The 21429-nt window shown below is 42.6% G+C and overlaps 1 protein-coding gene across 1 annotated transcript; it reads right to left on the bottom strand.

Annotated features, from left to right (window-relative positions):
- Positions 1–1818: 1818 nt before the first annotated feature.
- Positions 1819–13335, bottom strand: LOC125146592 (membrane-spanning 4-domains subfamily A member 12-like). The gene is made up of 4 exons (XM_047823291.1): positions 13072–13335; positions 9908–10033; positions 7388–7504; positions 1819–2088 (listed from the first exon to the last, which is right to left on the bottom strand). The coding sequence occupies exons 1-4, from the start codon at positions 13333–13335 to the stop codon at positions 1819–1821; spliced, it is 777 nt and encodes a 258-aa protein (XP_047679247.1).
- Between the last annotated feature and the right edge of the window lie 8094 nt (positions 13336–21429).

Genomic DNA, 21429 nt, shown 5'->3' with positions numbered 1-21429 from the left:
GAGCCTGATGTGGGGCTCGAACCCACAAACCTTGAGATCCTGACCTGAGCTGAAGTCGGAGGCTCAATGGACTGAGCCACCCAGGTGCCCTATCCTGCTCTTATGTTTAAATTCACCCATAAAGGGGCTCCTGGGTGGCTCAGTTGGTTAAGCCTTTGACTCTTGATTTTGGCTGAGGTCATGATCTCATGGTGCGAGGGTTTGAGCCCCACATTGGGCTCTGTGCTGAGAGCGTGGAGCCTGCTTGGGATTCTCTGTCTCTCTCTGCCCCTCCCCTGCTCGTACTCTCTCTGTCTTTCTCAATAAATGAATAAATGAATAAATAAATGCACCCATAAAGAGCGAACCCCAGAAACTGTAGATATTCCACCCTCAACCCTAATAAAGGCAGAACCCCATGTTTGTGCTTTCTTTCTCCTTTTCTCCCTCCCTCCCTGTGAACTTGCTACCTGGCCCTTAGGGCATGCTATGTACCCTCCAGGACTTGTGAGTAGTAAATCTTGTTCTTTGGAGTTTCCTGATGGTTGCTGCCGAGGTGCAACCTGCATTTACAGTAAGGACCACAAGGACTGTGCCAGTCCAGCCACAGCATTGGCTTCAGGAGGGGACATGTCTGTGGGGACTGCCACAAGCGGTAGGGCCCAGGCGAGGGCCGCAGACATTCAGGTCGATAGCATCACTATCAGTAGGCCGCGACCAACGGGAACTAGACATTGCAGCTGGCATTCAATGACTACATGAAGTGGCCTTTGGCCTAAAAGTCTGTACCAGATTATGAGTGTTGCTAAATACTTGAGGGCATGGCGGGAGTTGGGAAAACACAGCCACATTGTGAGTGAGGTGTAAGCTGGGTAGATACCGGGGTAGAGAAGGAGACTGATGCAGCTCGCTGAGTACTGGTGAGCTGCTAGAATTGAGTAAAGGGCTGTCGGTTTTTATTTTTTATTTTTATTATTATTTTTTGATGTTTTTATTTATTTTTGATGGCTGTCCGTTTTTAGAGTGAAGTCAGGAAACTGGGGAGCAGAGAAGAGGTGGGCTTGGGGAGAAGAGGGAATACTTCAAAAATATAAATTGTCTTGTAGAGAATAGTCTGGGGGAGAGGAAGTCTCTGTTTTAATTGCAAAATGAAGGGAGAAAGGCAGAAATGAGCCAGTTTTAGGAAAATAAATGCTAATGTCCGACTCCTCTCCAGCCTGTGGGAATTAGGACACACTGGTGGTGTGGCCACATCTGCCCGCCTTGCCCCCCTATCTGCTCAAGCACACCTCAGTTCTCTGCAGATCCCCACTTCCACAGTACTTTTGGGAGTCCCCAGAGTTTGCACCCTGTTGTGAGCACAGCAGCCACTTTCCTTCAGGGCTTGCAGGTGCCTTTTGTTTGTCTGTTTTTTAAAAAACAATTTTTTTTAATGTTTATTTATTTTTGACAGAGAGAGAGAGAGAGAGAGAGAGAGAGAGAGAGAGAGAGCGAGAGCATGAGCGGGGGAGGGGCAGAGAGAGAGGGAGCTGCAGAATCTGAAGCAGGCTCCAGGCTCTGCGCTGTCAGCACGGAGCCCAACGCAGGGCTCGAACCCACAGACCACGAGATCATGACCTGAGCTGAAGTCGGATGCTCAACTGACTGAGCCACCCAGGTGCCCCATTGCAGGGGCCTTTTGTGAGGAGGTGGCTCTGCCCCAGGTGCTGTCCCCCACTGCTTCTCAAGCTGTAGAGCCCGGGGGGCCCAGCAGCCTTGCATTGTCTTCAGTCCTCCTCACAGAGCAGGAGCCTGGGTATAGTCCATGTGTAAATGAGAACACAGCTTTCCCCATGGAGCTCAATCCCGGTCATGGTCATGGTCATGGAGGCCAGGCTGGCAGCTGGACTCTGCTTCCTGCTCTTCGAGCTCCAGCTTCAGATACTTGAGCTCAAAACTTCCTGTAGGATCTTTCCCCCGATTCGAACCGCTTCTCCAAATAGATGCCTGGGGATCCTGGGCATCTCCCTCCTGGTCATCCAGGTTTAGGATAGCTTCATCTGCTCCATGGGAGTAGGGGACAGTTGTGACCGGTTGATTTTTAGAGGGATGTAACAAATGCAAAACACACTGTGGAGAAAAGAGCTTTCGGAATTGTTGTGTAGGCCTTGAATGAATCAACGATACGTACGTATCCGTGATGTATGTGTGGATTCTGGAAGGAGGACTCTGAACCCATGTATCTCATGCTGAGATCTTGACCTTCTTGAAGTCTTAGAATTTAGAATTGGTAGACACCCTGGAGCCCTAGAGATCTAATCATAACCTGTGTTGTTCTGAGGTGGGAAGACAATAAATATATGGTAAATGTGGGTTCTCCTCGTATAGCTTCACTTACGTTTCTTGAGTGAAGTCTTGTACTCAAACCCAGCATTTTTTCCTTTCATATGAAAAAAACCTGTATATACTGGCATTTAGATAAGGCCTGCCCTACCCCATTTTATATTACCCCAAATACAAGGTATGCAAAACCTTAACTTTGTGTAATAGCCTAGAACAGTGTTTGGTCACAAAGTAGTAATGTGTTTTTTTGAGCAAATGAATGAAGAAATGAATATGTTTTTAGATGATCCAGAACGAACATGATGGCCCATAGATCATCATGGATCCATCCAGCATGATCCATAAGGCCTTCCAATAGTGATTTAGTATTAGTAATAGGCATATGACTTTTATGCTAGGGTATAATATTTCTACTCCAGTCACTTTCCCAGGTCTCAGATCACAGTTTTTAGAAAGCTGAGGCAATTTAAAACTTAAAGTTAAACTTACTGATATGATTTTCCATAGGAAGTCTAACACTTAGAGGGTATAGGAATCCAAGAACAGAAGCTTTGTTTTTCTCAAGCGCACAGAGCAGCACCCTCTACAGAGTAGGCACTCACTAGCTATATGATGAGTGAATGAATGATTGAATGCTTTCCCCAATTGCATAAAAACATGTTTGCTTTGTTTAAAAGGAATCTACTACATATGAATGTTATGCTTACAGCAGTGTTAAAATTGCAGAAGTAGGCAGTCTTTTTTTTTTTATTTACACTATCCAAGGCCTCAACTTAAAATACAAATTTTAGATGGTTGAAACCCGTATCTGTTAGCATCTTTTGAGTATCCAGCCAAAAGAAGAATCAGAGGGGGCAAATCAATTGACACGCTAGATATTGAGTTAAGAGACTCAGGTGTGATTAAAAGGTACCAGGGCAACTTTCAGGAAGCAAGTGATGACCGTACTTATTATATTACTAAACTCCTTCTCTCCCATCGGAGTCAGGTGGTTCCTTCAACATGGACTAGAAGTTTACTATAGAGAAACATTGTTTGTTTGTTTGTTTTGGAGCTACAAATCTCTCATTCTACCCCAGACCATAAGAAGAGTGGGAATAGGGGTTAGGAACACTGTGTGGACTTGGGAGCCAGACTGCCTGGGTTCAGGTTCATGCTCCCGTCTTGCCAACTGCATGTCTTAATGGCAAGTTTTTAATCTCTCTGCTGTGGTTTTCTCATCTGAAAATGATACTTATTAAAAAAAAATTTTTTTTTAATATTTCTTTTTTAGAGAGAGAGAGAGAGAGACAGAGTGTGAGCAGGGAAGGGACAGAGAGAGAGGGAGGCATAGAATCCAAAGCAGGCTCCAGGCTCTGAGCTGTCATCACAGAGCCTGATGTGGGGCTCGAACTCATGAGCCATGTGATCATGACCTGAACCAAAGTTGGATGCTTAACTGACTGAGCCACCCAGGCCCCCCCAGAAAATGATGCTGATTATAGTACCTATTTCACAGGGGTGTTGTGAGCATTAAACGTATTAATTTTTCCTAAGTGTTTGGGATGTGCCTGGAACATAGAGTGGTCTAAATATTTGTTATTATCATTATTACGGCTACTAAAGTAAAGTGAGAAAAAGAATATGGAAATTTATTTGATGGAAATTTATTTCAAAAATCAGCTTTGCTAGACATGCTTCTCTTCCCTAAAGCAAGTCTTACTTTTTAAGTTGTTTATCTAGATTTACAGTATGCTACCCCTCCAGGCATTTTGGGTGCTATTTAGTGCCCTCCGACCATGGGGTGCGTGTCTTTATTTTCATTTAGCTGCTAAGCTTCATGGTGAAGGGCACAGCATTCCTGATTACCCAAAATGCTAAATAGTGGGGACCCAGGCAGACCAGGAAGTTTGGAACTGTGTATTAGTCACCTGACATAATACATCTGCTTTCCCAGATGCAAAAATTCCATTCTTCTCATCTGCCTCTTCCTTGATTTCAATTTCTCTGCCTACTCTTTCCCTATATATTTTGTCCCATTTGGCTTTTACTTTTTTTTCTTTTTCATTTTATTTATTTTGAGAGAGAGAGAGAGAGAGAGCGCACAAGCAGGAGAGAGGGGCGGTGTGAGGGAGAAATAATCTCAGCCAGGCTCCATGCTGAGCATGGAACCTGACTTGGGGCTCGATCCCACAATGCTGGGATCATGACCTGAGCCGAAATCGAGTCGGACGCTTAACTGACTGAGCCACCCAGGTGCCCCTGTCCCACTTGGCTTTTAAAAATAATTCAGAAACTTTAAAAATGGGTAATACTTTGCTGTTTCCAAACTGCTTTCACATAATGTTATCTTATTTGATCTTTACAACATCTCTACTGGAGAAAGGCAGATAACAATTTTTGATCAATCTATCTGTCCTTTCTTTTTCTTCCCCTCTTAACCTAGTTTAGATTTCATAATCCATCATTTCAGTAATACTTTTGGCAGTGTCTCATGCTTTTCTGCCCCTTTGGTATTTTGTCATCCTGTCTTGCAAAACCCTAATCCTGGATGAAACCAAATAGGCACTTTATCTAGATTCGCATCTGAGCAGCCCAAGCCGTGTCTTTCTCCCAGATAGGTTATTCTCTTTCAACGTAAAAATTCAGTGATTCTCTTCGTTCAGGATTTTTTACTCAGTATCCCTGGTTACTTTTTTTCTGTACCATTTGTTGGATTCTCTACTCAGGGAAACCAAGTATTATTATGTTGGATGAAACTTGCCTGTCTGCCATGTTTATCATCTTCTTTCTATTTAATATATTTCTCATTGTCTTCTGTGAAGACTGTGATAGCACGTTTTCTCTCTACCATAGTTTTTGAGTCCCTTGTGTTTCTTGCTGTGTGTGATTTCTTTATTAGATCTGTAATGGTCTGGGCTACTCGGTTTCTCTAGTGCCACAGTTCTTTTTATTTCATCCTGTCATTTTCTCTCTCTTTTAGAGAGAGAGAGAGAAGAGAGAGAAAGAAAGTGTGCACAAGTGGGAAGAGGGGCAGAGGGAGAGAGAAAGAATCTTAAGCAGGCTTCGCATTCAAAGCAGAGCCCGATGCAGGGCTTGATCCCATGACCCTGGGATCATGTCCTGAGACGAAATCAAGATCGGATGCTCCGCCAACTGAGTCACCCAGGCCCCCCCCATTTTATTTTCTTATTAATTAATGATTTTCAGTAGTATAAAAATGCTCATGAGAAATCTTCTATTGATAATTGGGTAATGTTTTCTCCCGTATTGTTTTCTGTTGGTAGTATTGTTTTGTTTGTTATGTGTGCCACTGCTGCAACATGGTATAACATGGCTTGACCTGCTATTGGAAATTTCTTTTGTTGTCTCTGTGTTAAATGGAAAAACCTATACCTGGGATTGAATACCAATACCTGAAACCAAAGAGCTGGTTCATGTGTTAATCACAGAGTAGAGTCATTCTGTCAGAGAACAGGAATTTGAGCTAAAATTTAAGGAAGTGGTTGCCCAGACTAGTAAGGAATCTAACCACGAGAACGAGGACACTCAGTGGATTCCTCATTGGTGTGACTCACATCTCCATCAAACCAGGGCACATCTTGTGAGGAAGAGGGAAGACACGTGTGTTTGCATCCGTTTTATCATCTGATACGTCTTTTGTTCTAATCAGTTGAGTTGTGTATCTTTTATTCAAAGTTAATAATAGGCATCTGAGTGTTTTTGGTGACCCATTAACCCGCAGGAATCTTAAGTTTTCTTTCCTCCTCTCTTCCTTTTTTTCCTTCCATTTCTTCCTTTAATCACTCTGATGTATTTAGTTTCCTACCACTTTTTTCAGTTTTCTCATTCTTCAAGTGAACAACTGTGTATAGGCCTTATGTTTGTTCAGATATAGTACAGGTGAGTTTTCCCCGATTATATTTCTCCTTAACTTTGTCCACTTTGTCTTCCTTGTTTCCAGCTTCAACTTAAGGGCTAGATACAGTTTTGTGTACATTTTGCTCAATGCTAACTATGCAGCTGCAGCAGTGAGAAAAATAGCTTAGCTGGCACTGAGCACAGTTCTTGCTGGTGAATGTGGGCTCTGCTCTCTCTCTCTCTTTTGAGAAATGCCTATAGTAACACTTGCTCCAAGGTCAGAGGTATATCCTGTTCCTGTGGATTTCTGCTCGCTCCTCTATGTTTTCAAGGTGCTCTGGAAGAAGTTAACTCTGGTGACCTTTCCTACTTCTCTTGAGGTCCTGGGATACCATGGGCTTTTAGCATTCAGGATTTGCTGTATACCTTCTTAGAATTGACTGCTCTCCACCTAAGTCTCCTTAGCCCTCGATCAGAGAGCATTAGCGAGACTTCTCTGTATATTGTCATTTCCTGCTTTTCCTAGTTTTGTTTCTGGGGAGTAGGAGTAAGAAACCAGGTCAGGAGCTGTGCTCTGCCACCTTGAGACACAGCAGAATCATTTGGTTTTTCACTTGGATGCCTATTTAAATGGTGATTTTTGAGTAATTTGTGTTCTTTGGTTTGGTATTATAGAGGATATATATTGTGTTCTTGCTTCACTCCGTGGTACTTACCAAGAAGTCCCCTCATATTCTTGCCTTCTTATAAGCACTTCTGTGCACTTGGCTTTTGGGGAAATGGTCAGAGTCCATGCTTTGCCTGACTGTGGTAATGAATGGATGATTCTGTTTGGAGAACATTGAGAGGCACGTGCTTCATTTTCAAGTTGCTTCATTTTCCGAATTTCTCTAATACAAGTTGAACATCCTTCTTGTGGCCAGTTTACCTTCATCCCGTTCTCAGTCTAAAGTGAAACTACTCCATAACTTGACTGTCTTTGTTACGCAGAATTTCAAACCTCTAGAAAATACTGTCTGGGCGTCTTTAAGTCTCTTCAGCTGTCTTCCCCATCGTTCATGTGATCAACAGTGAGAGCAATAGAGGGTGTGCTTTCTACCCCAATCCATCTGCAGAAGTGGCTCTTCCACTTTATTCTACAGTCCTAGTGATCCTGTGACGTAGTAGTGGGGCTGCTATACAGTCATGCGAGATACGTGTGAGAATGGCCAGAGAGGAGACGTGTGGTGGATGATGGGATACTTACGATTGCCCAGCAGTCTTGGCTGAGGATCCCATTCATACCCGCATCCAGCAGCAGCAGAGTCACTCCAGTGGAGACAAAGATCGCACTGACCGTGTTCATGCCTAGGCTGCCTCTAATCTAATGGAGGTGACAGGAAAAAGAAACCATACGTAGGAGAAAAACGAAGCAAAATGAAATAAGAATCAGTTAAATATAATGGCTCTCAATCCTTGAAATCTTCAAACAAATTTTGAAGTCGAAATGACTTTTGTTTTTCCTGCCTCTCTGAGTTTTCTTGAAAACTGTGCTGTATGCAGAGTGAAGGTAGCGTACTTCTAGTATCTGTAGAAAAAGGTACATAATACAGAGCAGAAGCTCATCCATCGCGTTTGTCTAAAAGCCTCACACACAATAACAAGTGTGTTCCCGGTTTAAAATACTAAAACGACAAATAAAGCTTCAATGAGCATTTTTCTGTGGCACGCATTGTGTGAAATTATTTACGTACATCGTCTCATGGAACTCCTAAAACCACCATACAAGGCAGTACAACAAAGCATCCAGTGTTACATAGATGGAAAAGCGTGTCTGCAAAGACATGTTTGCTGATAAATTTAGAAATTGATGAAAACCCTGAAGTCGTTCTAGGGACTCGATAAAAAAAACCCCAGGTTTAGAATGAGGAAGTCATTAGGCTTTTGTGGGTAGAGATGTATGTGTAGAGTACAAAATTTTCTTCAGTTTCTACAAGAAGATTTCGACACGCAGCAGGATAATTGGGAAGCCAAGTCTTCAGCCAACTTGCTAGCAGTGGCTGAGTTAGTTCTTTAGAATTCACAAGAGCTTTGGCATGCCTTAGGGTCTCCCACGGGCCTCTAAAATGCTGCTGGAAAAATTGCTTCAGGTACCATTTTAGTAGCTGTCTTCTCCAAATGGACAGATTCTGTGCCTGGACAACCTCAGTTAGAGGGAAGGATCCATAAATGATGCAGAGAAAGGGTGCTTTATTTTGTTTTTTAGATGACGACAGGAGTGGTTAATCGAGGTTAGACTGATTTTAGTTTTGTTTAGTCTAGCCTAGTCCCTAGTCCAGTCTCTAGTCTAGCGTTTAGTGTCTAGTTTAGTGTCTGGTCTAGGAGAACTTGAGCAGCAGGACTCTGTGTTCCCATTTTTCCATTCTTTCCTCCTGCGCCGGATTAAATACAATCCTGAAGCCACCTCTGCTCTGGTTGTCACCATGTCTCGGCAAATCACGTTCCTGCTCCTGTTTCAAAAGTAGACCAGGAAATTGCCAAAGGTGGGGAGCTGTGGCCAAGAGAGTTGAAAGACCTGTCTCAGTGATTGGTTTCATAAACTTTTTCTGTACCCAATTGGTGCTTTCAGTGATGACTTAACAAACTGTAAAACAAAAGTCACATCTGAGTAAAAATAGGCTGTGTGCAAATAAAAAATAAAAATACAAGGCAAGGCAGAACTGAGAAGTGGCAAATGAATAAGAGAGTCTTTGATACCAAAGTGGCGGGTGGGTATTTCCTGGCTCCTATATTCTGCTTTGGAGTTCCCCTAATGCAGTGTGATCCGGTGGAACCAGGGAGCCCTAGGATAAAGCTAAAAACCTTACCTATACCAGTTTCCGCTCTTGGGAGTTGGACAGTCAGGACATGGGGCTCTGCCATTTCTGAGTGGCAAATAGTGTGGACCGTGCTGGGGCACACATACCATGGAGGCAACCGGTAGAAATATTTTTTGGGGAAAGAGTGCTCCCCTTTGCATTTTCTGAATCCACTTTCTCAATTTTCCTCTCCAGATCAATTAAATGAATCTTTCAAAGAGTTTAAAAAGTAGAAACATTCTGACTTACCAGACTAGGGGAAAACTGCTTGGATGCCAGTATATAGAGAGCACTGGTAGCAATGAACTGTAGAAACAGACACACTTATTTGTGAAACATGGGTTCTTTGGTCGTGGGAGCTTCTCTTTTAGTAGGAAAGATTGGTCTCTTTATGTTCATCTAGTTTCCCTGTCAAAAGTTCCTCTCATACTTCTCCATTTTCTGGAGTAACTTTCTGAGATTGTTTCCTTTGGACTTCTCCCTTTTTTTCTCTCCTTAGTTTCTCGCATGTAAAGAACTCATTCTCTTGTGAGCTTACCATGTGTGATGACTTCTGAGCTCACAGCTCCGTCTCTTGTCATGATCGTTTGCGTGTTTTAATCATGTTCCCGATCACCTCCTTTTGCCTCTCTCCACCCAGTACATACATTTCCATCTAAAACATAATCAGGAACTAAAACTTTGGCTTGTTGGTTACTTGATCAGTGTAAACTTGAGGGTATGAGTTTAAACTGCAGGTTAAAATGGAGAAGAAAAGCTCTTCTTTTTTAAATACTCAACCAGAGCTGCTATATCTCACTTTTACAGTGGATCAGATGTGGGGCTTTTATAAAAAAAAAAAAACAAGGGCTATGCATAGGCTCGGGACAGCGGTATCTGATAGACTGAGAAGGAGAGGTGTTCTAGCAGTCTACTCACAGAGATGCCACCCGGATCGCATATCCGCTAATAAAAGCAAAGGAAAGAAATGCAAAAACTAGTCCATAAATAGCGTCCATTAAACCTAAAATAATTCTGAAACCAATGTGCATCAATCCAATCAGGATCTGGATTGCCTGAAAAAAGAAAACGGGCATTTTAAGGTTGCTTCTTCATTTTCAGGTATGAGTGAGGCATCACTGTCATTGCTGCTGCTGCTTTTTTGTTGTCAGCTCCGTCAAGATGCATGCTGTCCTTTATGCATGTATATCTGTACCGTAGGAGGTGGGCCACAGAGATTTTGGCAGATGCTGGAGCCAGGCCCTCGGCAGAGGCCTTGTTTGAGGTATTTGGGGAGGCTTGTAAGGATGGCCCAAGGAGAGTTCTTCAGGTGCATGGCTAAGCATGCAATGGTGTCCCCTGAGAGCCTCTAAAAGACTCTTAGGAAAAAATACTTAAAAAAAAGTTTATTTTGAGAGAGGCAGAAAAAGCACACATGCATGAGGGAGGGACACAGAGAGAATCCCAAGCAGGCTCCACACTGTCAGCGCAGAGCCCAACGTGGGGTTCGAGCCCACAAACTCGTGAGATCATGACCTGAACCAAAATCAAATGTCAGATGCTTAACCAACTGAGCCACCCAGGTGCCCCTGGGAAAAAATGCTGTAACTTTTTTTTTTAATATTTTTTTAATGTTTATTTATTTTTGAGACAGAGAGACAGAGCATGAATGGGGGAGGGTCAGAAAGAGAGGGAGACACAGAATCGGAAGCAGGCTCCAGGCTCTGAGCTGTCAGCACAGAGCCTAATGTGGGGCTCGAACCCACGGACCTGAGCCGAAGTCGGACACTTAACCGACTGAGCCACCCAGGCGCCCCCCAAAAAATGCTGTAACTTTGATGGCCGTTCCAAATGGACCTGTTTTCTGCTTGGGAAATCCCTGTTATGGGGAAAATATCAACGAAGGAAGTATCGGTGAATTTATGGGGCATTAAGTACATGTTTGATAATATTCTAAACCCTTCACATTTATTGTTTCATGTAATCTTCCAACCGATTGGATGGAGACACAGAGCTGTCTGTCTTAGTTTTCTCAGGCTGCTGTAACAAAATACTGTGCTACCTACTGGGTAGCTTATAAACAACGGAAATTTATGCCCACAGTTCTAGAGGCTGGGAAGTCCCACGTTCAAGGTGGTTGCCTTCTGGTGAGGGCTCTCTCCTGGGTTCATAGCGGGGGACTTGTCACTGTGTTTTCACATACCGGAAAAGGCTAGGGATCCCTCAGGAGCCTCTCTTGTAAGTCACTAATCCCATTCATGAGAGTTCCTCCTTCATGATCCAATAAGTATTTCCCAAAGGCCCACCTCCTAATACTATCTTTAAAGTTAGGATTTCAACATAGGAATTTTGGGAGGACATTCAGAACACAGCAGTGTCCAAGGTCATATAATTCCTGAAGAGCAGATCTGGAAATTTAATATAGGAAATTGATTCCAGAACTTGTGTCTTAAATATTGAATCCAGCCTCCCTGAAGGTGCAGCTCCACCTCTCCACAAAGTCATCTTGATTATACTGGTCAGCGTAAGCTCTTCTTTCTTTCTAAATTCCTGTTTTATCTTATGGTATGGATTATACACCTTATTACTTGGTCTTATGCTTATTTATTTGGTCTTTTTTAAAAAAAATCTTAGATGCACAAACATTTTCTTGTTGGCCAAGACATAACCTCAAAGACAGGGAATACATCTTTGTACCTCTTAGAGCACCTTCCTTCATCCTTAGAGCACCTTCTCACAATCCTCATTTGTGAGAAATAAGTACTGTTAGATTGGGCCAGAAGTTAACTGGAGATTTACCGTTTGTTTCTTCCGAAATGTATGCCTTAATCTGCCCAAGAAGACTGCAGATACAAAGATTGCTGTGTTTATTTCTTCAGTAGCTTTGCGTTGAGTACAGTTAAGTTATTAAGTTGAATCAGAGTTGGAAAAAACATCACAGATTCCTAAATAGTGCTAAGAGATTCCTATTTTCTTTGAATAATGAATTTCCTTGAAATTCAGACTAATGAAAGCTATGAGCCTTTTCCCTGAAAAACCATTCTTAAACATCCATCCATACACACATCACACTTCTGTATAGAACTTCAGAGGTGTCATGGGCCTCTTTTAGCCAACCACGGGTCTCAGTTGAAGCGATTAGGCATTATATTTGGCTTTTACAGACTCTTCTTTAGAGCAGAAGTTCAGTCATCTGACCTCAGGCTTCTTATCCTCACCCTTGCCATCATCTTGATGGCAGTTAGATGTTGGGTTAATGCTGGTCTACTCTTCTCCTGGTATCACCCTGGCTGTACCATATGCCGAACAAACTTGCCTACAGGCCAGATTTGGTAATTTGGTCATTTAACTCACTCTTGATTTTTGGCCACAGCTACTTTACGTTCTGAGTCTGCTGGGGCAGATGCCCCAAGTCCTACCACCTGTGGCTCCTGTACTGTTGTGGTGCTTGGGGGCTACTAATAGTATAGATGTACAGTCTTCAGGGAAAATAAATAGCTTCTGTCAACTGGAACTTTTACAAACAAAACGGCAACCATCACTGTAAAGTCCTTCCCCTGAACACCTCTCTGTGACCAGTTAGAATGCCCCAGTGGCTCCCCATTTCCACTCAGAGTACAAGCCAGAGCCTCTGTCCTCCAGGCCTCACAGGGTCTGGCCCCCACCCCTCCTCTGCCCTCCTTGAGACGACCACCTCCCTCCATCATACTGTTCTACTTAACCGGCCTCCTTTCTGTTTTCCAGACACAGCACATGTTCTCCTCTAAAGGCCTTTCCAACTTTACCTGGAAGCTCTTGCCCTGATGTCTGCATGGTGTGCTCCTCCCTTCCTGTCTTTGCTCAGATGTCATCTTCTAAGGAAAGCCTGCTCTGATCAACTTGAAATTGCTACCCCTGCCCTTCACTGCCTGGTACTTCTTATACTTTTTATGCTTCTTTATTTATTTACATTGGTTGTCATCCCCCACTATACAGTTTCTAGAAGAATGTTCAGAAATTTTTAATGATTGGACATGTAGGTCATGAGATCACAAACTTCTCTCCACCTATAACTTATAAGCACAATCAAACCTTGCAAATGCAAAATTAAAATTCTCATAGTAAGTAGACTTACCCCTAGTATCTTTGCTTCTTCTCTAAAGTTTGTGGTTGCTCCTCCTGTAGCTGGGTTTACCATTTGTATGTTTCCTTGGCCCTGCTGACTCTTGGTGATGATTCCTGGAGACCCAAAGAAGGGAGGCTGGGCACTCTGAGCTTGTTTTGTGGGGTGTGTGAAACCCAGAGGTGGTGGAGACCCAGGAGCCATGGTGTTGCTTGGTGGGTAAGGACTGAGTGTGGTTTCATATGTTTGAGGTTGGTTTGTTGGCTGGGATGACATCACTATGTCCTAAGTACTACAAAACATAACAAACTTGTAAATTTACCCACGAAAGAAATTAAAGACAATCTTGTCAAGTGTCAGTTTTCTGTGTGAACACTGTAGAGCAAGTGAGCAAATAGTGGGTGATGACAACCAATGTAAACACGATCCTCGTTTGACTTTGGAAGGTATACCTCCTATAGTTCAAAGGAAGCGAAGGAGGGGGAAGACAGGGATGGTTTTATTTTCCAATGATTGTTCAATTTTGTGAAGTATTTATACATACTAACCTTCCCTGAGTTCATTGCTTCTGAAGGACAACAGAGGGAGGGAAGTGATGGTGGGCAGAATTACGCACCTTCTCTCCCCCAGAGATGTCCACATTCTAACCGAGGAAGCCGTGAATATGGTGGGTTACACGGCAAAGGGGGTTTAAAGCTGCAAATGGAATTAAGGTTGACAATCAGCTGACCTTAAAACGGAGATTTCCTGGGTTATTTGGGTGGGCTGAGTGTAATCACGGGGGTCCTTAAAAGTGGAAGAGGGAGGTAGAAGAGAGAGAAGGAGGTGTGGAGATGGAAGCAGGGTTGGAGAGAGGCTGTGCTGCTGGCCTGGAGTGGAGGGAGGAGCTGGGAGCCAAGGACTAGGGTGGCCACTAGAAGCCGGAAAAAGCAAGGGAAACATTCCTTCCTAGGGCCTCCAGGAGAGAATGCAGCTCTGCCCACACCTTGATCTTAGCTCAGTGGAACTGGTGGGCTACAGAACTGTCAGAGAATTTGTATTGTTTTAAGCCACTAAGTTTATGTTAATTTATTATGGCAATAAATAGAAAACTAATACAGGGGCCAAGGATACAATTGGATGGTAAAAAAGCGGTCCAAGATTTAAAATAATCTGTCACTGCTTTTCCAAATAGATAATTCACATATGGCCAATTAAATCGTCTTGTTCTATAGGAAAAATACTCTTGAGGTTCCCTATTCATTTTTGTCCTCTGAAGCACAGAGTATCTCGGGCCCTTTGTGGCCAAGGGGAATTTTGTTGTAAATCAACCAGCACAACTATATATGGACACTAATCATTATTTACCCTTGAAAAAAAAAATATATGATACTTAAAAAAGTTTGTCTTCGGTGTCCTTAGATTCCTTTTTTTAAGACTTCTTTCCCAAACCATTTTCTCGTTACATTGTAAGTATTAAAAAAGTAGGAGTGCTGAACGCCTGCATCATTGCGTGAAGTATGAGTAGTCTGCTTGGCGCATTCCTCCCCTGGTGTTTAATCAGTGACGCTTATTCAGACTATGTCCTAGCATCCTGAAATTTCAGAGTCTTGCCAATTGTTTTGTCTTTTACCTTGGGTTTACAGAAGAGAATTTGGAGTAATACGGATTAAATGCCGTGATTGAGGTTGCATAGAAAATGTGTGGCAGAACCAGGACTAGAAGGTTGAGCTCTTGGTTGTTGGTGTGGAGCTCCCCATTCCAACCACACTGCTCACTCTGGATGCTGGCAGAGCTGGCCTGTTTATTTTTGAGACAGAGAGAGAGAGCGAGAGAGCATGAATGGGGGAGGGATGGAGGGAGGGAGAGAGACAAAGACTCCAAAGCAGCTCCAGGCTCTGAGCTGTGACACAGCACAGAGCCTGATGCAGGACTCGAACCCCAAACTGTGAGATCATGACCTGAGCTGAAGTTGGACGTTTAACCGACTGAGCCACCCAGGGTGCCCCAGAATTACGGTCTTTTGATGCAATGGAGAAGACTTTACAAGCCAGACTGACTTCTTAATGGTTCAGTGATTAACTTTGTAAGGCCTCAGCCTCAAGTGAGCTGTCTAGAGAGCTAGCATTTTATGAAACACTTATTATAGGCACAGTAGGGTGTCATGGTCAGGAGCAAGAACTTGGGGGTAGGATCCTGGCTCTGACATCAGCTCTGTGTCTTTGGCAAGCTTGCTAACCCCTCTTTGCTTTAGTTCCTTATCTGTAAAATGAGGATCATAGGAGTACCTTCCTTACAGGGTTACTTGGAGTATTAAGGAGTCATTCCGTGTAAAGTTCTTAGAGTTGTACCTACTAGAACTTCATGGGTTGGCTCCATTACTGCCAAGCTGATGAAATACATTATCTCTCTTAGTCTTTAACCACCCCTGCTGCCCCCGGTGAGGTAGGTACTAATATCATCCTCATCGTACAGTGAGAGAATTGCATCAGAACCTACACTTGTAACCCTTAGCTTTGAGCTGCTTAAGTGCTAGATACAACGGAAAAAGGTGGAAAATTAAGGGGAAAGGTGGAAAACACATTTTGGAAACCTCTGAGTACAAAGGGATTCCTTTTTCAGAGCGGAAACACATTTTAATTCACAAAAGGTTATTTATTTTAATTTTTTTAAAAACTTATTTATTTTTGAGAGAGAGAGAGAGAGACAGAGTGTGACCAGAGGAGGGGCAGAGAGAGAGGGAAACACAGAATCCAAAGCAGGCTCCAGGCTCCAAGCTGTCAGCACAGAGCCCGACGTGGGGCTCTAACTCATGAACAGCCAGATGGTGACCTGAGCTGAAGTCGGACACTTAACTGTCTGAGACATCCAGGTGCCCCACAAAAGGTTTATTTTAAACAAACAAACAGTTCCGTAGCTGTGATTCTTGGAGTGACTCCCAATAGCTCTCAAATAACATTTGAGAATATGAGATTTTATAACCCATGGATGTGGCTTCTGTGACTGTTTAGTGCTCAGGCCCTATCAATGTGCTATTTCCCTAACTCCCCATCTGCTCCTTCACTAACTCTGGGGCCTGGAGCAGCTTTCTTAACCAAATCCGTGTTATCAGTCCCTGTGTCTCAGCTATGAAATGAGACTAACGATGTCATTCGGAGTGGCAGGTATGAAGATCAGGTAATCTCAATTCCTGTGAAGCTGTTGGAACGGTGCCCATCTGGAGCTTGATAAAAGGCAACTATATTCTATTCTCAGAACCCAAAGTCTAGGTTGAAGAAGGGGATGTGGGCATATGAAAAGTGTATGATGGAGATTGAACTCAAAAGGTCAGTGCCAAGACCAAGGAGCTAGGAGATGGGAGCTCATGGTTTGGTAATTAACCAGAACAAAATTTTTCTTAAGATTTTTTTTCTTTAAGTATTACAGCAATTAAATGATCTGGGCATGGAGGTGCTCTCGTTACCTCCTTCGTTTCCTGTCGATCATTGTCATTTTTGTTTGTTTCATTGGGAAATTTAATAAGAAATTTCAAGGTTTTTCATTTACTTATCAACATTTTTTGATTTCACATCTTCTGTTTACTTCTTGGACTAAGGCCTGTGTGTTCCATATAGAATCCACACTATTAATAGTTTGTAAAGAGTATGCTAGTCTTAGATGCATTCTTATGGGGGCAAGTACTGCTTGTAGAAAAAGGTTTAAAGAGCTGAGCCAGTCTCGATCCTTTGACTTTATACTAAAATGACTTAATGTACAAACAGCTCTACTGGTTACCTAGTTGGTACAAAGGGAAGGGAAAATGCTCAGGGGAATAACTAAGTAATAAGTCAGTTGAAATGAAGATAATCCTGAAAATGATGGAGGAAAAGGGAAACCAATGAAATGACTTTTTTCATCAATAGCGCCTTTTGTGCGATATTTTTTCTTGACCGTTGGTAAAATATTTACTATCAGTTGTCCTTTCTTCTAAAAATTAGAGCAACTGTAATTATTTGTAAACCCAAACAACACATCAAAAATAAGTCCAATGAGGGGCGCCTGGGTGGCTCAGTCGGTTAAGTGTCCGACTTCGGCTCAGGTCATGATCTTGTGGTTCGTGAGTTCATGCCCCGCATTGGGCTCTGTGCTGACAGCTCAGAGCCTGGAGCCTGCTTCGGGTTCTGTGTCTCCCTGTCTCTCTGCTCTTCCCCTGCTTGCATCTGTCTCTCTCTCTCAAGATAATAAGTAAACATTAAAAAAAAATAGGTCCAATGAGATCAAAAGCACAGGACTGTTGCAAACAAAAATTGGAAACATTTACTTTATTCTAGTTTCTTTTTTCCTCCCTTCCACATGAATGTCACTTTTAACGTTACAGGGTGAGGATGACCGCCATCTTTGAGAAGAGGTTGTAGCACACAGTGGATCATACTTCTAAATCATTTCTACGGCGTCCCCCCCACCCCCGCCCCCCGTGGATACATAAACAGGAATACTGACCTAGTGAAAATGAGTGATCTTCCCCACCACGTTGTTTTCTCCCCGTAACAAAGCGCCTCAATCAAAAAGTATCGCAGAAGCAGCGCTACAGTATTTCTGCTGTGCTGTAGTCCTGTGGTAGCCGCATTATCATCAGATTGCTCACAAATGGGACATCGCTTTCCCCTTGTTGATTAATGTTCGTGGAATGGCACACATTTGAACCTCCTCTGTCATCTCTCTTAGCATTAACTTTTGATTTTTTTCCCCTTGAAGTATCTTTATCCTGTGTTAGAGCAACTGACATTCTTTTTCATTTCTTTCTTGTTTTGCATTTTCCCCTTATTTCACTTCTTCCCTCTCGTGGTCTCTTTTCCCTCACTTATCTGCTTGGCCTGACTTGGAGGCCAGAGTTAGCTTCATCCCTCCAGCCTAGAGAACGGGATGCTGTAGAGAGCCCACCTGGGGACAGACCGGCGCTGCTCTTTCTGCCCATTGATTTGGGGGAAGAGACAGAGATGTGTCGGTGGACTTACTCCGTTCCTTTGGCACCCATCTGCTTCCTCGTTTTCTTCCAAGTTCTGTGCCAGTCTGAGATGTTTATCTGGTTATTAGAGGCACTTTTCACTTCCTTACTTCAAATCAAGCTGTCTCCTCTTTTTATTTAATTCCAAAGTCCTTCTGTCCTTGACTCTCTTCCACCCCAAGTGGGTACGTAGGCCCAGCTGTAAACTTGGAAATAGGCTGCGCTTTGACGCTTTCCTCCCCTTTGTCCTGGAAGCCCTTTCTGACACACCCAAACACGTAAGTGCTCATTTCTTTCCAGCCCTTTGGCACTCTCTGATACTCATTAGTGCAACATCCTACTGCATTTCAGCGCCTTTTAAGTTAGATGAACAAAATTGGAAAATGCAGATAAGAAACAAAGAAAAGCATCCATACTCCCACCAGCCACATGTAATCAATGATAATATTTTCATTTAGATTTTTAATATTTTGTTTGTAAATACATATTTTACATAGAGACATTTATGATTTTGGACCATAAATTAGGATGAAATTAGGATCCTATTAGGATCCTAAATTAGGATCATAATCATATACATTTCATAACCGGATTTTTTAGCTTCATGTTTTATAAACATCTTTTCATGTCAGTAAGCTCATAAGTATTGTAATTCCTTTTTAAAAAAATTTTTAATGTTTATTTTTGAGAGAGAGAGAGAGAGAGAGACAGCATGAGTCGGGGCGGGGGGTGGGGGGAGGGCAGAGAGAGAAGGAGACACAGAAACTGAAGCAGGGTCCAGGCTCCATGCTGTCAGAGCAGGGCCCGATGCAGGGCTCGAACTCATAAACCATGCGATCATGACCTGAACCAAAGTTGGACACTTAACCGACTGAGCCACTCAGGCACCCCATCATTGTAATTCTTAATAGTGACATGCTACCCCTTTTTGGGGAAGTGTCCTATTACATTTCAATTATTTATTTTCAGGACTGTCTCACAGTGACACCTGAATGCCTTGAGGGCAGAGATCCTTGGGCAGGGACCAATGTCCCATCTCTAGCCCTGTGTATTATACAACATCTCAACCATGATAAGATTCATTAAATGTATGTCAAATGAGTTAGTGGAGTGAATACAGATTCCTCTTCTATGTTTTTTTTTTCCTTATCTGTTTCCTTATCTGTACTGTTGAAGGTTTTCTTTCTCTTGTGGTTTTTACATTTTGATATATTTTTCTAAAATGGAAAAATAGATACTGAAGATTTATGAATGCTGTGAACTTGGGAAAGTGACAGTTTCAGGCAATAACATTGCTCAAAGACTGAAAGTGATTAAAGGAACAAGAAATCAACGTTATTTTAGAAAGACCACAGAGGCATGGTGGTACTTGTCTGGCAAAGTATCACATGCCTAACATGATTCATGTTATCCAGATAGCGGAAGGAGAAAGGTGAAAATAAATGGTGTTTTTTAAACCTAGAATGCCTTCCCTTATCCTGTGGCCTTTCAGACCCACCTCCATGCAGTAAATCTTACTTATTAGTAGACTTCTGCATTGTTGTGTCTCCTTCCTGGTCCCATAAGTATATAGTAGGTGCTGTTGGTGATGTGATTCTTTCACGTATTATTTTGATTCTTCTTCAACCTATCTCTGACTTCCAGGAGGGCAGAAGATACAGCATCATTTCATAATGCCTTGTGCCTCACTAGCTTAGACACATTCTTGTAAAACCGAGTTTAACGTTAAATACAGGTGACAGATGTTACTAGTTATTTAAAATAAAATGCTTACTTTATTTTTATAAGGGAAGAAAAAGCTTCTTTCTTTCTTAAGTGAATATGGAACTCATTATTCAGAGTTCAGATTTCTGAAATAAGGGCTACCAAGAAAGACAAGTATTCCAGAACATGTGTTTTCTTCTCTTTTCTTTTTTATTAAAAAAATTTTTTTATGTTTATTTATTTTTGAGAGAGAGAGAGAGAAAGAGAGAGAGCGCGCGCGCGCGCAAGTGGGGGAGGGGCAGAGAGAGAGGGAGACACAGAACCCGAAGCAGGCTCCAGGCTCTGAGCTGTCAGCACAGAGCCCGATGCAGGGCTGGAACCCATGAACCGTGAGATCATGACCTGAGCCGAAGTCGGACGCTTAACCGACTGAGCCACTCAGGCACCCCACAACATGTGTTTTCTACCTTCGGTGATCTTCTCCACTAGCTAAGAGAAGGTTGTGCCCATGGTGGTATCCCATGGGATTGCAATTATATGACCTGTGACTGAAAGGATCTCCAGAGAAAGTGTGGGAATTAACATCATTAGATAATGAACTTCCAACTAAACAAGGGATATGTGATAGTAGTTGCTATTATTATGATAATAATGTAGCTAACAATTACTAAAGCTGAGTCAGAGGGAACTTTCTATAGCTGAGTCAGAGGGAGGTTAAGTAACTTGCCCAGGGTGTTAAAGCTAGTAAATGCTAAATACTAAGTCTCCACAAATAACCACTTGTACATAGGTTGTAACACCTGCCTTTCATAGTGGACTGCTCTCTGTCTGTAGTAACATCGCTTGGAAACTGAGCCTGGACGCTTCAATATGCAAATATTTTCCTTTCGACACATTTGAGTGTAGTTCTCTCACTAGGCTCCCTATCTTAGGGGTACTCCCTAGGGTAACCAGGTCCCAAATGGAAATTTCTCTCATCTGCTCTTTTTTGATCACATCCCTTTGTTTCACAGAAGGAAATTAAGATGTTGATACATGAGTTATATTTTGTTAACATTCATTCTTGGATCAAAGGCCAACACGCCTTTCTTAAAGAGTTACTTCTCTTGGGGCGCCTGGGTGGCGCAGTCGGTTGAGCGTCCGACTTCAGCCAGGTCACGATCTCGCGGTCCGTGAGTTCGAGCCCCGCGTCGGGCTCTGGGCATATGGCTCAGAGCCTGGAGCCTGTTTCCGATTCTGTGTCTCCCTCTCTCTGTGCCCCTCGCCCGTTCATGCTCTGTCTCTCTCTGTCCCAAAAATAAATAAACGTTGAAAAAAAAAAAAAAAAAAAAAAAAAAAAAAGAGTTACTTCTCTTTTCTCAACAGGGTAATACCCTTGCTGTTTTTCTCTGGATTTTCAGCATGATTTCAAATATTCACATGTAATTAATATCAACTATATTAATTTCTTGGTCAACTAAAAGTACACCCCTACTCCATTTCTCTAAAAAGGGAACAGTATTGCATTGAATTCTTCCTGCCAAATCTCTATTGCAAATTAATAGCACATTTCACTGACTTTATGCTGTCATTAGATTATCATTTTAGAAGTACATTAATCTGTGCTTACCTGATTTCTCAAAACCTGGAAACGACCGGAGGAGTAGTATGGTCCTTGTGAGAGTACCGTGCATATTCACAAAGTAGTGTCTGTCTTAGGTAGC

The sequence above is a fragment of the Prionailurus viverrinus genome, chromosome D1, assembly GCF_022837055.1.
Source record: "Prionailurus viverrinus isolate Anna chromosome D1, UM_Priviv_1.0, whole genome shotgun sequence".
NCBI classification, from domain to species: Eukaryota; Metazoa; Chordata; class Mammalia; order Carnivora; family Felidae; genus Prionailurus; species Prionailurus viverrinus.
Note: the sequence above shows the minus strand (reverse complement) of the source record. Positions and strands in the feature narration are given on the sequence as shown.

What these genes read in the sequence shown, in the direction of transcription:
- LOC125146592 (XM_047823291.1), bottom strand. Translation starts at nt 13,335, where the DNA reads ATGTCATCCCAGCCAACAAACCAACCTCAAACATATGAAACCACACTC. An exon ending in AAGAAGCAAAGATACTAGGG is followed by an intron (nt 10,034 to 13,071) that starts GTAAGTCTACTT and finishes TTCTTTTTTCAG; the next exon opens with GCAATCCAGATCCTGATTGG. An exon ending in TTAGCGGATATGCGATCCGG is followed by an intron (nt 7,505 to 9,907) that starts GTGGCATCTCTG and finishes CACCTCCATTAG; the next exon opens with ATTAGAGGCAGCCTAGGCAT.